At 44.7% G+C, this 15179-nt stretch overlaps 1 protein-coding gene across 1 annotated transcript in view; it reads right to left on the reverse strand.

Annotated features, from left to right (window-relative positions):
• Positions 1-1041: 1041 nt before the first annotated feature.
• Positions 1042-15179, reverse strand: part of FBXO32 (F-box protein 32) — a 43797-nt gene continuing 29659 nt past the window's right edge. Inside the window, exons 7-9 of the mRNA XM_005564029.4 lie at positions 9571-9753; positions 7770-7913; positions 1042-6617 (exon numbers count right to left, since the gene is read on the reverse strand). Of these exons, the coding sequence (XP_005564086.1) occupies positions 6528-6617; positions 7770-7913; positions 9571-9753 (417 nt within the window). The 3' untranslated portion in view covers positions 1042-6527. The remainder of the gene's footprint in view (positions 6618-7769; positions 7914-9570; positions 9754-15179) is intronic.

The following is a 15179-nucleotide window of genomic DNA, read 5'->3' on the forward strand; positions in this document are numbered from 1 at the left end:
TGACAAAGGCCACTCTGCAGGTAAGTGGCAGGACCATGATTTGAACCTTGTACAAGCTGTTTCTCTTTCCGGAATGCTCTTGCCCTCATTCCTCTGGGGCTGGCTCCTTCAACATCACTTCTTCAGAGAAGCCCCCGCTGCTTCGGTTCTCACTGTCTTAACTGGGTCCCACTTGTTATTCTATATCTCAACCCTTTGTTTATTCCCTTCGTATTGGTTATTACAAATAATTTTTTTTTAATTGCTTTCTCCTCCACTCCCTCCCCCTGCCTTTTTTTTTTTTTTTTTTTGAGACAGAGTCTTCCTCTGTCACCCAGGCTGGAATGCATGGCGCTATCTCGGCTCATTGCAACCTCCGCCTCCCAGGTTCAAGAGATTCTCCTGCCTCAGCCTCCTGATTAGCTGAGCCTACAGGCATGTGCCACCATGCCCAGGTAATTTTTGTATTTTTAGTAGAGACGGTGCTTCACCATGTTGACCAGGCTTGTCTTGAGCGTCTGACCTCAAGTGAGCCACCCGCCTCGGCCTCCCAAAATGTTGGGATTACAGGCGTGAGCCACTGCACCCCGGCCCCCTTTCTTACTAAAATCTAAATTTCATTAAGGTAAGGACGATCCCATCCTTGTCACCAAAAAACAAAACAAAACGAAACAAAACAAAACCACACACAAAAGGCAAAGACAATTTCTATCTTGTTCACCACCCTATTCCCAGTGCCTTGCACAGGTCTAGCATATAGCAGCTGTTCCATAAATGCCTGTTGATGAATAAACTGATGTTGACTTCAAAATTCATTATTCCCTAATCATTCTGCTGTGCAAATAGTATATGAAAACCTTCAGTTTAAGCATAACGCTGTATTATGGACTCAGGTTGGTATTCAGCAACAAGCTTGTTTTTCTATGGATTCCTAGAAATTTTACAAAAATGGTGACAAGTTTCTGGGAGAAGGAATATAAGTCTCAATAGGCAAAAGATAAACATATTTAGTATGATAAAAAGCCAACTTGAATTGGGACATACTAAAAATGCACCAGTGTGTGTTGTTGGAAAAACATTTATTGCAATTCAGTGTCAAAAGTTTTTTACAAAAATATGCCACCGTCTGGTACAAACAACTATAAAAAAATCAGTTCATCATGCAAGAAAAGTGTGCAAATAATTTATACAGATGGACTCAGCTCACACAATATTAAATAAACATCTCTGCATGTAATTGGTCTAGCTTTATGCTTTAGTTACAATGTTCAACCCCCTCTAATATTTTTCATTTAAAAAAGTACATTAAAGCGTCTAAGCTTAGGACACAGGCTGTAATATACACCCACTTTAGCCATGGTGATTGGCACTTGGTAAAATAAAGATGGCACCAAGGGTTCCCAAGTATAGAATACAGCTTGGAGCCTTCTGCTTAACAGATTTGTGCTTCGTTAATTAAACAAACACATCTATACTCAAAGACAGAAAAAGTCGTGTTTAAACTCCAGAAATAATGTAGCAGATGGAGTTTCAAGAAGTTCAGAGTTTTGGAGCAGCCATCGTTTTTGGCCAAATGGAGCAGGGCCTGTTTTGAGAGATTCTCCAGAAAGCTTTGTTTGCTGAGTGAATTCAAGGACACTTTGAAAAATGCTCAGCAGACAAAGTCATGAATATCATGGCCCCTTGCTCCTGGCTGCCTCATGGAATAATCCCCCTTTGCTTAGTAAAAGATGAAGTTTAGCGGAGAATGAACATCCGCTGGGACAGAAATGCACTGAATCTCATAGCTGGTCCTGAAGGAGGAAATGGAGAAGATGGATTAAATGTACCTCTGAGTCTAGCGGAGAGGAAACACCTGCTTTGGAATCTCAGTTTCTAGGAAGTAAGTCACTGCCCAGCCCTTTTTTTTATAAGGGCCGTTTTTGTAATAAAAATGTAAGTACCCAAGGAAAAAATAAAGTTGTCAAAATATGCTGCTTTCTTTATAGCAAGCAGGTTGTACTCACTGGAATGCCACATTCACAACAGAATCAGAGGTCTGTAAAAACATTAAGTGGCTCCTTAACTTCTCCAGTAAGAATCAGGGACTTGAAATGGAAACGTTAACAGCCAGATGCCCAGTGCTGGGCAGTCTCCCATGCCTTCCACAGTGAAGGGCTTGAGAAAAATCACATCCAACGTCATGTGTCTCCAGCCACACCAAAAGGTGCTTGGGGTGGAGGGCTGGGGGCACACAAGGTCAGGCCTCAGGAGGCCTCAAGTTGGCATTCAGCTCTGCCACTGAGTACCAGGTGGGCTGACGCACGTCCCCTAAACATTCTGGATCTCTTCCTCATCGTGATCGTGAAAGGCAGAAGCTCTAAGTCTGAAGTCTGGGGTAGGAGTTTCCATTCTTTGGAAAACCAAAGATGGTTACTCTCCTTAATGAAACTGAGAAGAAAGTATCTACAGAAAACACTGAATTTAAACAAATTATGACCTTGTTTGTTGAAGCCATCAAGGACCCAAGATATATCAAATAACAACATCTCTGTATTGGCCTAGAGGATCAGAGTGTTTCGAGGTCTGTTTAAGCACTAATAGGATTTTAGGCCAGCATCCAGTCAGAAGAGACAGTTCACAGACTCAGAGTTGGAAACAGATTAAAAAAAAAAAAAAGATGTCAACATAGAAAATGATGATAGAGTTTAGTTAAAAAAAATTCACACATAAAATTGCAGTTAAAAAATCCACACATAAAATAGTGTTTGCATAGCAAGACATTATTGCCTTTCAGCCTGGCAGAAAAACATAAACTCAGGTGTATATTTTATCATAAACATTGTATTGAATGCTAAGAATGATATACTGTTGAACATCTCTTGAATAGTTTGCTTCCTAGTAAATCATACCACTTGTTTAGACAATTGAAATTCCAAGGTCTTTCTCTTCTCCCGTATAAAAACAACAGAAACAAGGAGCCTCTGTTAGTAGCAAGCTCTTCATGGGAAAGGGTATGTGAATCCACAAAGATGAGAACTGTGGCAACAGCATTATACACACCCACTACCTTACTGCCCAAGTGCTAGTGGAACCTGCTCTAGTGTTCAGATTTGCAGTGCAAACCCAGTCCCTCTGAAAGACATCTTCCAAGCCACTTCAATGTAAACCTGATCATCATTAAACAAAAATCATCTCACAACTGATACATTGGGGATGCTTTCACCTAACAGCTTTTGTTCATTTCTGCCATTTGCCCTCCCATTCAACTGATTTGTCTGCTCAAAGTAACAGCATTGAGTGATAATGCAATCTAGTTTAAAATGCCACTGGATTGTTTTTTTTCCAGATCTTGCTCTAGTGTGAGCACTCCTGAGCTTCACATATTCTCCTTGTCCCAAATGCAAGGGCTTACTCTCAAGAGACTCTAGGCTCACTGCCCATAAACCTTTGAGTTGGACCAAATCTTAACATCCCTGTGGATTTGCTCATACTGCCCTGGGCAGAACTCCTTCCTTCTTTGGAAGTCTGAGTTACTTCATATTTGACATCTATTTTGAAATTCTGTTTTACAGGGTTTAGGATGGGGGTAGGTAGGCCCAGGAAAGAGAGTAGAGCATTCTCTCTTTTCTAGCAATTTCCATCGTCGTGCCCCTTCTGGCTTTTAGACCAGCAGTTCTGAGACAGGGATTATTTGCTTTTGTTTGATAGGTCAGATTGTCTGGGACAGTTTGCCAATAGAAATTCTATAGACTATTATTGTTCAAAGAGCAATAATTGTCTTAACTCTCTTCACTTATATGTGAGGCTCTGGCCATACTTAACAGATACCACGTGGCACTAGCACAGATACGCTGTGCCTGCTGTGCTCTTCCCATCATCCCCACACAAGCCACAACATCAAAGACATGCCATTTCTATTCCTTTCCCCCTCCCTCTCTACCTGCCATTTCCTTCTTTATTCTCCTCTTCCAATGAAAGAGAACCATAAAGGTTGATTTATTCTTCATTTTCCTTAAAACATTTCCTTGACTCTGTCATACACCAACTCCAGTAACACCAAAGGACATGGGGAGAGCCCACCAGCACCATCTTGGTAAACATTTAAGAAGACTGTAACCCTTCTCTTGGGGCAGGGGTCATCTTGCCAGATGCACGTGGTTGCCTGGGGTCTATCGTACAATCACGTGCACTGCTGACAGTCTAAATGAGACCAGTTCCCAGTTTTGTGCTGACAGTCCACAGCAGGCAATGTTTCTGGGATTGCAAACCTGAAGGCGACAAGGAGTTTCTATTTTCTTGATCAGCATGAAGGGGCAGAGATCGCAAGTTGGTGGTAACATGTGGAAGGCCACGAACCCCTAAATCTAAAAATGTCACCGAGAGTCAAAGGTTCCAGAGCTCTCTCAGTGGTGGCACACCCAACTCCACCCCACGTCTTTGAGGAGGCTGAGAAATTGGAGAGAACCTGATAATTATGGAAGAAGTAGCTTTTTATTCAACAGTCTAGGTTCCGCATTCCCAATGTGAAATTGATTCAGGGGGGAGAGGGACTGCAAAAAAAAAAAAAAAAAAAAAAAAAAAGAAAACACACCTTAGATAGTATAATGGTTCGTGTTCTTCCAAAGCTCAATCTTACCCAACAAAATCCTACTCTTTCATATTTAATTTTCCTTATTAGGGAAAATCTAAATTCAATGTAATTTTTTTCTCCTTGGGGGGATGATAATGAAAAAAAAATTGGAGAAATCCTGGCGTAGCAGAAACATTGCAAAGTGAGGAGCACTGAATAGTAAGTTCCTTCTCTTCAGAAAGCTGATACATGGGTTGTGTGCTATTGAGGGCAGGGGTTGAAGAGGTGTTGTATCATAGCTTGTCTCTTGCCTTATTTCTCTCCGTGCTTAGCCATCTTTCCCCCTTTCCAGGTCACCCCAAAGGTCAGTTCTTAAAGATAAACTGTTCCTCAACTTGCATGTGGATCATGTTCCTATTTCTGCTTCACTTATTTGCCAAGGGCATGCAGGGTGACAACTTTATTTGGGGAAAAAAAAAAAAAAAAGAAAAGCATATACAACTGCAAATATATGTACATTGTTGTAGGAAAGCAACAACATTCTGTGGAAAGTAAAAAACTGGGAGTAGATCCCCCATCTACTCCCAAGAATATTTTACAATGAACTCACTAGGTCCTGAGATTTCCTTTCTTCCACAGTTACCTGCTGATATTTGCCTCGCAAAATCCCCTTGGGATCTTCCGGTTTTAACTATCCAGCCTGGAAGCAAGTTTAAGATGAACTTGTGGTACCTCTCCTCCCTATTTGGCTGGAACTCCAGCCTTGATTTTTAATCACCTTTGCAAAAAGCCTTAGCTCAGATGGACTCATTTTGATGTTGGACCTAAAGAAAAGAAGCTCCTCAGCTCATCCCCCTGGCAAGGGGAACGGCAACTGGTAAGATGTTTAACTGGCTGATTGTAAAACCTGTCTTCCGAGCCTCAGCACTTGGGCCCCACTCTGTCCACAGACACAGGCTTTCCATGAAGATATCCAAGGAAGAAAGTTAAGCAGGAATAAGAAAGTCTTCACAGCTATCAGTTGGGTGACTAATTCTATCATCTTTTCTGCAGCAGGACTTCCTCTGGGATGGCTTTTGTTTTGGAGACAGGCTGGAGTGCAGTGGCACGATCATAGCTCACTGCAAACCTCGAACTCCTGGGCTCAAGCAATCCTCCCCTGGGACTGTTTTAAGTTGGCCTTCTCTTCCCCCAAATGAGCTACAACATGACAGGAAAAAAGGAACGTGTGCTTTTGGGTTGTTCTGGTAAACAGATAACTCCAAGGAGGGCCCTGTTTGCCTGAAAAGGAAGTGTGGAACCAGATGAGGGTTGCCTCCAATATCCCTTTCCATTTTAAATCACTTTTTATAGTGATGAGAACACTTACAAGAAAAACAGACACTGCCTACTGGATCACATGCGTCGTCAGAGAGGGCACTCTACACTTTGAGAGGTAGACCATTGTGTGGTATCTCTGTAGGGTAAGGCTCTGTGCCCATGCAGGTTTAGGATGGGTGGCGCTTCCTTCACCTTCTCAAAACAAACACCAGATCAAACCCCAAAGCCCAGGGATTTCTCCTATGTAGCTTTCCTTCTTCTTTTTTCTTTTCTAAACACATTTTCACATTGTAAACAAAGCGTCCTATTTCGTATTTGAGTTTTGCCTTTTTCTTCCTAGGGAACTATAAGGGAGTTTCTGTGACCATTAAGAGGATTCCATTTTCACCGCTGAAACAGAATTATTGCCCTTATAGTCTTGCTGGCAAATTGTTAGAAAAAAAGTTTATTTACAGTATTTTGCTTTTCCATACCAATTCTAGTGAGAAGTTCACATTCTTAAATTCCCAGTCAGCAACTGCATTTCTCCCCTCCAAGTCCTCTCCGTGACTTATCTCTGAAGTTCCAGGCCAATGTTTAAAATGTACACTATTTACAAATGAAGTGTCCAAATGCCATATTCCCAGCTCTCCAGTCAGCAGGGGGACCCTTCTGAAGTGTTGGCATGTGCTGGGATTCAGAACTTGAACAAGTTGATAAAGTCCTGGGGTGAAAGTGAAACGGAGCAGCTCTCTGGGTTATTGGCAGTGCACGGATGGTCAGTGCCCTGGAAAGGAACACACGGTTAGCTTCAAGTTCTCAGAGGCCTCTCATTGGCTTTTGGCACCAAAAGGCATTTTCCAACTTCAAAGCAACGACTCTCTGTCAATAATGCCGCCCCAGGCCTAAATGTTGCATGTTCTCACTTGTATGTGGGAGCTATAAAAGTAGATTTCATGAAGACAGAGAGTAGACTGGTGGTTACCAGTGCAGAGAAAGGGAAAAGGAAGGGGATGCAGAGAAGTGGATCAATGGGTACAAATACATGGTATGATAGAAGGAGTAAGACCTGCTGTTAGATCAGTAAGTGAACGTAATTTACAATAATCTATTGATTATTTCAGGCTGGGCGCGATGGCTCATGCCTGTAATCCCAGCACTTTGGGAGGCCTAGGCAGGTGGATCACTTGAGGTCAAAAGTTCAAGACCAGCCTGGCCAACATGGCGAAACCCCATCTCTACTAAAAATTACAAAAATTAGCCTGGGTGTGGTGGCATGTGCCTGTAGTCCCAGATACTCAGGGAGGCTGATGCAAGAGAATCGCTTGAACCTGGGAGGTGGAGGTTGCAATGAGCCGAGATCCCACCACTGCACTCCAATCTGGGTGACAGAGTGAGTGAGACTCCGCCTCAAAAAAAAAAACAAAAAACTATTGAACATTTCAAAATAGCCAGAAGAGAAGAATTGGAATGGTTCTAGCATAAATAAGTGACAAACACTTAAGGTTATGAATGTGTCAAGTACATTGATTTAATTTTTACAAATTACATGAATAACATTATCACATGGACCCTGAAACTATGTATTACGCATCAATGAAAAAATTTTACAAGTCTGGAAAAACTCAAAGGCATGTGTTTCCGTGTGTAAGTGTGTGTACCGGTACACACAGAGAGAGGAGGATTTAAGGGTGGGTGGGTGGGTGGAATGCAGAAAAATGTAAACATAAGAAAAGTGAAGAAAATGGAGGTCTATGAAAGTCTGTCAGACAAAGGGAACCCCCACCCTCCCAGGCACTGAATCAGTTTACCCTGACTTTCAGCTGGGGGCTATGATGGGGAAGAGGCGGAAAGGCGCTGGCCTCACCATGCTGGCTGGCACTCTTGGCTCTTAGGGACTGGGCTGGGGGTCTGTGGCAGCCACCTCTGAGACACATACCTTCCAGGAAAGGATGTGACAGTGTTTGCAGAGCTGAAGGGTATCTCCATACTGCTCTTTCCTTGGGTAACATCGGACAAGTTTGAAATACATCTTCTTCCAATCCAGCTGCCCTTTGTCTGACAGAATTAATCGTTTGCGGATCTAAAAAATCAAATGAATAAAAGAAATTGCAAGAGAGTTTGTCAAGAAGATGGCTTGTGGTTTTCTGGTTCTGAAAAGGTTGACTCTCACCCTTTCCCCCTCTTTTCAGCTCTACAATAGCGAGGGGAGAACTGTCACTATATAAACAAGTACCTTGTTAGCTCTCCTCAGTTAAACAGTAGCTTTTCACCAAGCTTAAAACAAAACAAAACAAAAACACAGGTGGCTGGTGACACGCTGCTAGTGACCTTTACTAAACTGCGGCTGGATGGTCCTTTAAAGTTTAGGGGATCTCAATAAACAACTTCAATCTTTTCTTTGCGATAGATTTGAGTGATCATTTCCAGGGAGATGCAATAACTGCTTGGCACCAGGGCTCTAGTTTATATCTAAATATTAGTGGCTTCATGAACAGAACTTGTTGAACTCACACATCCATATAAAGACACTGGAAAAAGACCAACAAACTTGAGGCAGCATGATGAAGGGAAACAGGCTTGGAGTTGGTATCTGAAGGTCCAAATTCAAGGTCAGGGCCAGTTTCTTCACCCAAAGAGCTACTTCATTAATTTGGATATGTCACTTAGCCATTTGTGGCTTTAGTCCCTTCATCTGTTTGAAGTAGGCACAACAATACCTATCCTTCCCTGGGCCATTAGAATAAAATGAAATAATATCTATGAAAGTACTTTAAGGCCGGGCACGGTGGCTCACACCTGTAATCCCAGTACTTTGGGAGGCTGAGGCAAGCGGATCACCTGAGGTCAGGAGTTCGAGACCAGCCTGGCCAACATGGTGAAACCCTGTCTCTACTAAAAATACAAAAATTAGCCGGGCATGGTGGCGCACACCTGTAATCCCAGCTACTTGGGAGGCTGAGGCAGGAGAATCATTTGAACCAGGGAGGCAGAGGTTGCAGTGAGCCGAGACTGCACCATTTTACTCCAGCCTGGGTGACAGAGTGAGATTCTGTCTCAAAAAAAAAAAGAAAAAAACAACAAAAAAAGTACTTTAAGGCACTCAGAAAATGTAAGTTATGGGGTTATAGATAAAAAGGATGGGTGCCAATTTATGATTTTTTTGAGTGAGTTGTAAAATAAGAATAGGTTAAGAATGTAAGTTCAATTTTTTTCATAAAAACTACCTGAAAAAAACACACAGACAACATCTCTATTTAAAAACTCAAGACTGGGTAGGCATGGGGGCTCATGCCTGTAATCCCAGTGCTTTGGGGAGGCCGAGGCAGAAGGACCGCTTGAGGCCAGGAGTTTGAGGCCAGCCTGGGCAACATAGAGAGACCCTATTTCTACAAAAACAATAATAAAAAAATTATCCGGGTGTTGTGGCATGAGCCTGTAGTCCCAGTTACTCGGGGGGCTGAGGTGGGAGGGTCGCTTGAGCCCAAGTGGCTGAGGTTGCAGTGAGCTATGATTGCCTCACTGCACTCCAGCCTGGGCCATAGAGCAAGACCCTGTCTCAAAAAACAAGAAACAAAATCACAAAACTCCTTCAACTGTCATTTTTCAGTCAAACCAGGGAAGGTTCAGTCAAACCTGGAGTAGGGCGAACCCAGACCTCAGGCTTGAGCAGGGCACCAAGGAAGCTTGGGGTGGGGGCCAGAGGAGGGTGGGAGGAAAGCCCGCTGGGCCTTGCCCACCTGCCGCTCAGAGAAGTGGTACTGGCAGAGTTTCTTCCACAGCAGCCGGTCTTCGCTGAGCACGTGCAGGTCGGGGGCCGCCTGGCCCAGGCTGACCAGGTCCCGCCCGTCGCTCAGCCTCTGCATGATGTTCAGTTGTAGGCACAAAGGCAGGTCCGTGAAGGTGAGGCCTTTGAAGGCAGGCTGCAGAGAGAAGGGTGACAATAGGTGGGATGCCAGAGAGCAGCGATTCACCAGGCCTTCTAGGCATGCAGCTGCCCCCGTCCTCCACCCTCGAGGCAGTTTATTGATAAGAGCTCGAAAGCAGAGTAAATCTCCCCATCCCAAAAGCAGACACGAGGCCATGGCCGTGAGCCACAAAGAACTGTGTGGAGTGGGCTGAGCTGAGTGGTGCCAGAGGGATCTCCCTACATTTCCAAAGCTTGAAACTTTCACTCTTAAAGACTCTCCAAATGGTGCATGTGCTTTACTCAGTTCACAGAGTTACAAGATTTGCTGCTTTCCTGAAGGCCTCACTGCCCTGGATGGAGTGGCCCAGCCAGCCACCCCAAGACCCATCTCTCTGGCCGCCCTCCAGACCTCAGGTCCCTCCAAGTAGGTTTACTCACTGGCACCTAAACACACCTGACTCAGCCTGACCTCGATGCCCTCGCCTCCCCAGTCCTCTCTGCTTGGCCACGTGGTCGTCCTGCTCAGATCCAGTTCAAACCTACTTCCTCTGAAAGGCCTTCTCTGTTTTTGTGACTCCCTTACCCACTGCACCTTCCTAGAATTCCTAGGATCTCTTTGAGACACTTCTTGCAATATCCTTCTTTTTGTCATGCAACATGAGCTTTCTTTCTAAAAGAAACTTTGAAAGGAACATTCTTGCTGGAACTTAAACTCTATGAAGGCAGGAATTTTAATCTTTTTTCACTACTGTGTCCTGGGTGTCTACAGGAGTGCCCAGCACATAGAAGGCACTCAACAAATACCTGTGGAATGAATGAAGCCCAAATAATTAAATAGGTAGAAAACAACACAAAGACTCTCTGCTGGTGTGTGTGTGCGTGCACGCACGCACATTGGGAATGGCAGGTCCAGAAGCCCTTGGCCCAAGCTCCACCATCCCTTGAGACATCTCTATTCTGACCGAGGCCTCCGTGGAACATTGTGAAAACTGTTGGTCTGTGGATAATACCTTGGCAATTAATTGTGAGCTTCTCCAAGAGCTTCTGGTACATCCCTGAACTTACTAATATATTTAAGCCTTTATTGTTTTAAATTTTGATGAGCTTATGATACCCTGCCCAGATCTACATCCTTGAAGGCAGGGTCTAATTTTATGTCCCTTGTAGACCAGCCCAGCACAAGCCACCTCTCCTGAGTGTCTACTATGGCCTGGTGCTGAAGTTGCTGCAATAAGCTCTTTAGGCTGGTGAGAGACCCAGAGGCAGAAACAAATAATCATAAAATAATATAAAATAAGACAGTAAATGCTGTCATGGAGGGAAGCACAAAGCTCCGTGGGGAGAATCTGCACCTGGGAATCCGCACATGTATTTGCTGATGTGTCTTGAATGGCAACAGGATGCTACCATCCAGATAGATCAATAGACCACCTGGGACTGCAGCTCCTTGTCCTGCCCCTGCTGGTTCTGGGTGAGCTCTTGATTTTGGACTACTCACATTTTTAGATCAATGTTCTGTGACCTCTGAGAGGTCACAGGAGAAAAACAATACAGGATGAAGAAACCCTCCCTTAGCTCGGGGGAAAATATCCTGAGAATGGGTATCAATTTCCCTGCCCAAATTTTTACAGGAGCCAAACTCTGTATGAAGCACATCGAAGCCTAAACACATGGAGGATTCCAGGAGACACTAGGTCTGGGAAGTTCTCTCTTGTGTCCCGGCAAGGCTGGGTAGGCATGAGGTGGGGAGGGAGCGGTGGCAAGGGGCCTTGGGAAGGCTGAGCTGCGGAGAAGAATGGGAGGTGCAGGGGAGGAACACTGACCGACAGGCAGCACATCTGGATCCCAGCTCCCCTGGGAAGTCTCCCCATGTCCAAAATGAATGGCTTAGAAGACTCTGAGGATCCCTCCCAGCTCCAACAATCTCAGTTGTAGAAGGACTTCAGCCTCCTGTTTCATTCAAAGTATCCATGACTTGACAATTTATAGGGCTCAGTTCTACCCCAGGCTGCTGGGCAGAACTCTCAATTGTTTGCAAACTTCAGGTCTTTGCCAGCCGCAGAAGGCCCTAGACCTATTTATCGTTTTTCATCTGCTGCTGATCATATGAGCTCATAAAACTGCCACGAGATTTTCTTTTCGTTTCCAACACTTCAAAGCCTCTACTTTTTTGGTTAAAACTCCCAGGCCAATTATTACATTAACTCCTACTAAAGGCAAGCCCACTTGGCGGAGTTCACTCTGTCAAATTTTCAAACCTGAACTTTTCCAAAATCCGTGCCCAGACCCCATGCTGAGCCCTTCCTCCTGATAAGTGGTTAACTGCTTACATGCCTCCTCCTTTCGAATATAAACGTATAAAAGAAAAATTAGTCACTCTCGCTCCTCTAGTCAAGCATTTGGCTAACATCCATTCGGGTCTATGTCACTCCTCACATGCTTCAAAACAGTGCCCTGCCCACCGCATACTGTCACTGTCTTTGATTTTTTTCCCCCTAAGACCCAGTTCTCTTAATTTCTTTCCTTCATTCTTTATTATATTATTTTGCCAGTAAAAATGGGCTCCATAGAATTAGATATGAACATTTCGCAGGAAAATAAGATTTTATGCTGGGAGGAGAATGATAGAATTTTGGCAAAATAGAAAGCATTTACTCTGAAAGTCAACTTCATATTTGCATGTAATAATGTACTTCTCTCTGGGTCAAACTGTTAAAAAAAGTAAGTTTTAAAATACAGTCCAGACTGAAGTAATTAAGTCTTTTCTCTTTCTCTCCATTTCTCCTTCCCCTGGAGAGTTAAGCTTCTGTGTGGAGGCTGGGCACAGTGGCTCGCGCCTGTAATCCTAGTACTTTGGGAAGCTGAAGCAGGAGGATTGCTTGAGCCCAAAAGTTCGAGACCAGCCTGGGCAAGATGGTGAAACGCCCTCCCTACTAAAAATACAAAAATTAGCTGGGTGTGGTGGCGAGTGCCTGTAGTCCCAGCTACTTGGGAGGCTGAGGTGGGAGAATCACATGAACCTGGGAGGCCAAGGCTGCAGTGAGCTAGGACCGTGCCACTGCATTCTAGCCTGGGCAATGGGAATAAGACCCTGTCTCAAAAAAAAAAAAAAAAAAAAAAACCAAAACAAAAACAAAAAAAGAAAAGCCCTTTAAGGCTCTGTGGGTTCCAGTACAGCTCTCAACATAAGAAAGCTCAGAGCCAAGGAGGGTTGGGACAGAGGACAGCGGGAGGAAGGCACAGTGGTTGAAAGCACAGCCTCTGTGGACAGGCCTGGGTTCAGTTCTTGTGTTACATCCTACTGAGCATGAGGCCTCAGACAAATGATTCTAACTACTCGTTCTAATTGTTCTCATTTATAACATGAGAAAAAGCTTATCCTCCAATGTTGTTGGGTGGGGCGGATGAGATAATGCATAGAAGCATTCAGTGTAGTGCCCAGTAAATGCTAGCCACTGTGATGACTCCTACTTAACAATTCTTCACTAGGTGAGTTAATCAATACATGTAAAGGACTTAGAAGAGGGCCTAGGCCGGGCGCGGTGGCTCAAGCCTGTAATCCCAGCACTTTGGGAGGACAAGACGGGCGGATCACGAGGTCAGCAGATCGAGACCATCCTGGCTAACCCAGTGAAACCCCGTCTCTACTAAAAAATACAAAAAACTAGCCGGGCGAGGTGGCGGGCGCCTGTAGTCCCAGCTACTCGGGAGGCTGAGGCAGGAGAATGGCATAAACCTGGGAGGCGGAGCTTGCAGTGAGCTGAGATCCGGCCACTGCACTCCAGCCTGGGCGACAGAGCGAGACTCTGTCTCAAAAAAAAAAAAAAAAAAAAAAAAAAAAGAAGAGGGCCTGCACAGAGCCAGCCCTTAATAATAACAGCTGACATGTTTACAATATTTACTGTACATTAGGCACTGTGCCATTTGCTTTCTATATATTAACTTACTAAATCTCACATGATGGCTATGAGTTGACACTACTGCAACTATTTTCCAAATGAGGAAAGTGAGGCATGGAGAGACTGAATAACTTGCCTCAAATCCTGCAGTTGGGGCCGGGCGTGGTGGTTCATGCTTGTAATCCCAGCACTTTGGGAGGCTGAGGTGGGTGGATCACTTGAGGCCAGGAGTTCGAGACCAGCCTGGCCAACATGGTGAAACCCTGTCTCTACCAAAAAATACAAAAATTAGCCGGGCATGGTGGTGCACGCCTGTAATCCTAGCTACTGGGGAGTCTAAGGTGGGAGAATCGCCTGAACCCAGGAGGTGGAGGGTGCAGTGAGCTGAGATCGTGCCACTGTACTCCAGCGTGGGCGACAGAGACCCTGTCTCAAAAAAAGAAATCCTGCAGCTGGTAAATGATCACCATCATTCATAATACAGGGCCATGTTTTCCAACTGTGTTCTTTTGAACACTGAACGAGTACTCAGGCAGGCAATGGAAGGAGACTCCCTTTCAACCACTCATTCATTCAACTCAGATTTACTGACTGTCTCCTGCTCTGTGCCAGGAACAGGGAATAGATGGGTAATGTCCTTTCTTTGTGGAGTTTATAACCCAGTGGACAGAGACAGAAAAGTACACATTATAGACAATTTCAGATCATAACTGCTCAGAGGAAGGTGATATGATGGTGACGTCCATAGATTGGATGGTCAAAGAAGGCAGCAAGCTTCAAAACCCTGAGGCAGGGCCAAGCCTGGAGAGTGCAGAGAATGACTTGGCTTGGCTGGACCTCCTCATGTAGAAGAGATAGTGAGTGAACTTCAGTGTTTGATCTCTTCTTTGTGGGATCTCATTGGATCAAAGAGAGTTTTTTAAACAGCTGGATCATTGGATAAATAGTTGGAAGAAAGCTGGATTGAAAAAGTTTGGAAACTCAAGCAAGCTTTGACATTTTAGGAATATGGAATCCAGGGTTCTGGCCTCAGCTCTGGCCCTAACTGCTGTATATGGCTTGGAAAGTCACTGGGCATCTCTGGTCGCCACTCCACCTCCACTCCAAGAGGGGTAACAACAGCTACAACAGCTAGCTCCGAAGAGCGTTGGTGGATCAGCTAAGAAGGGTTCTGAGCATGTAAGCCTATGGCAGTGCAGGGTATGCGGGCAGATGTGGCCAGAAGGGGTCCTTGGAGGTGGACAGAGGGAACAGAGGCAAGCTCCAGGCAAGTGTGACCATCTAGAGTTTTTCCTTTTTTTTTTTTTTTCCTTGAGATGCAGTCTCAGTGTGTCACCCAGGCTGGTAAGTAGTGGTGTGATCTCGGCTTACTGCAACCTTCAACTCCCGGGTTCAAGTGATTCTCCTGCCTCAGCCTCCCGAGTAGCTGGGACTACAGGTGTGCACCACCACACCTGGCTAATTTTTGTATGTTTAGTAGAGATGGGGTTTCACCATGTTGACTGGGGTGGTCTCGATCTCCTGACCTCAAGTGATCTGC

Source organism: Macaca fascicularis, chromosome 8, assembly GCF_037993035.2.
Source record: "Macaca fascicularis isolate 582-1 chromosome 8, T2T-MFA8v1.1".
NCBI lineage: Eukaryota > Metazoa > Chordata > Mammalia > Primates > Cercopithecidae > Macaca > Macaca fascicularis.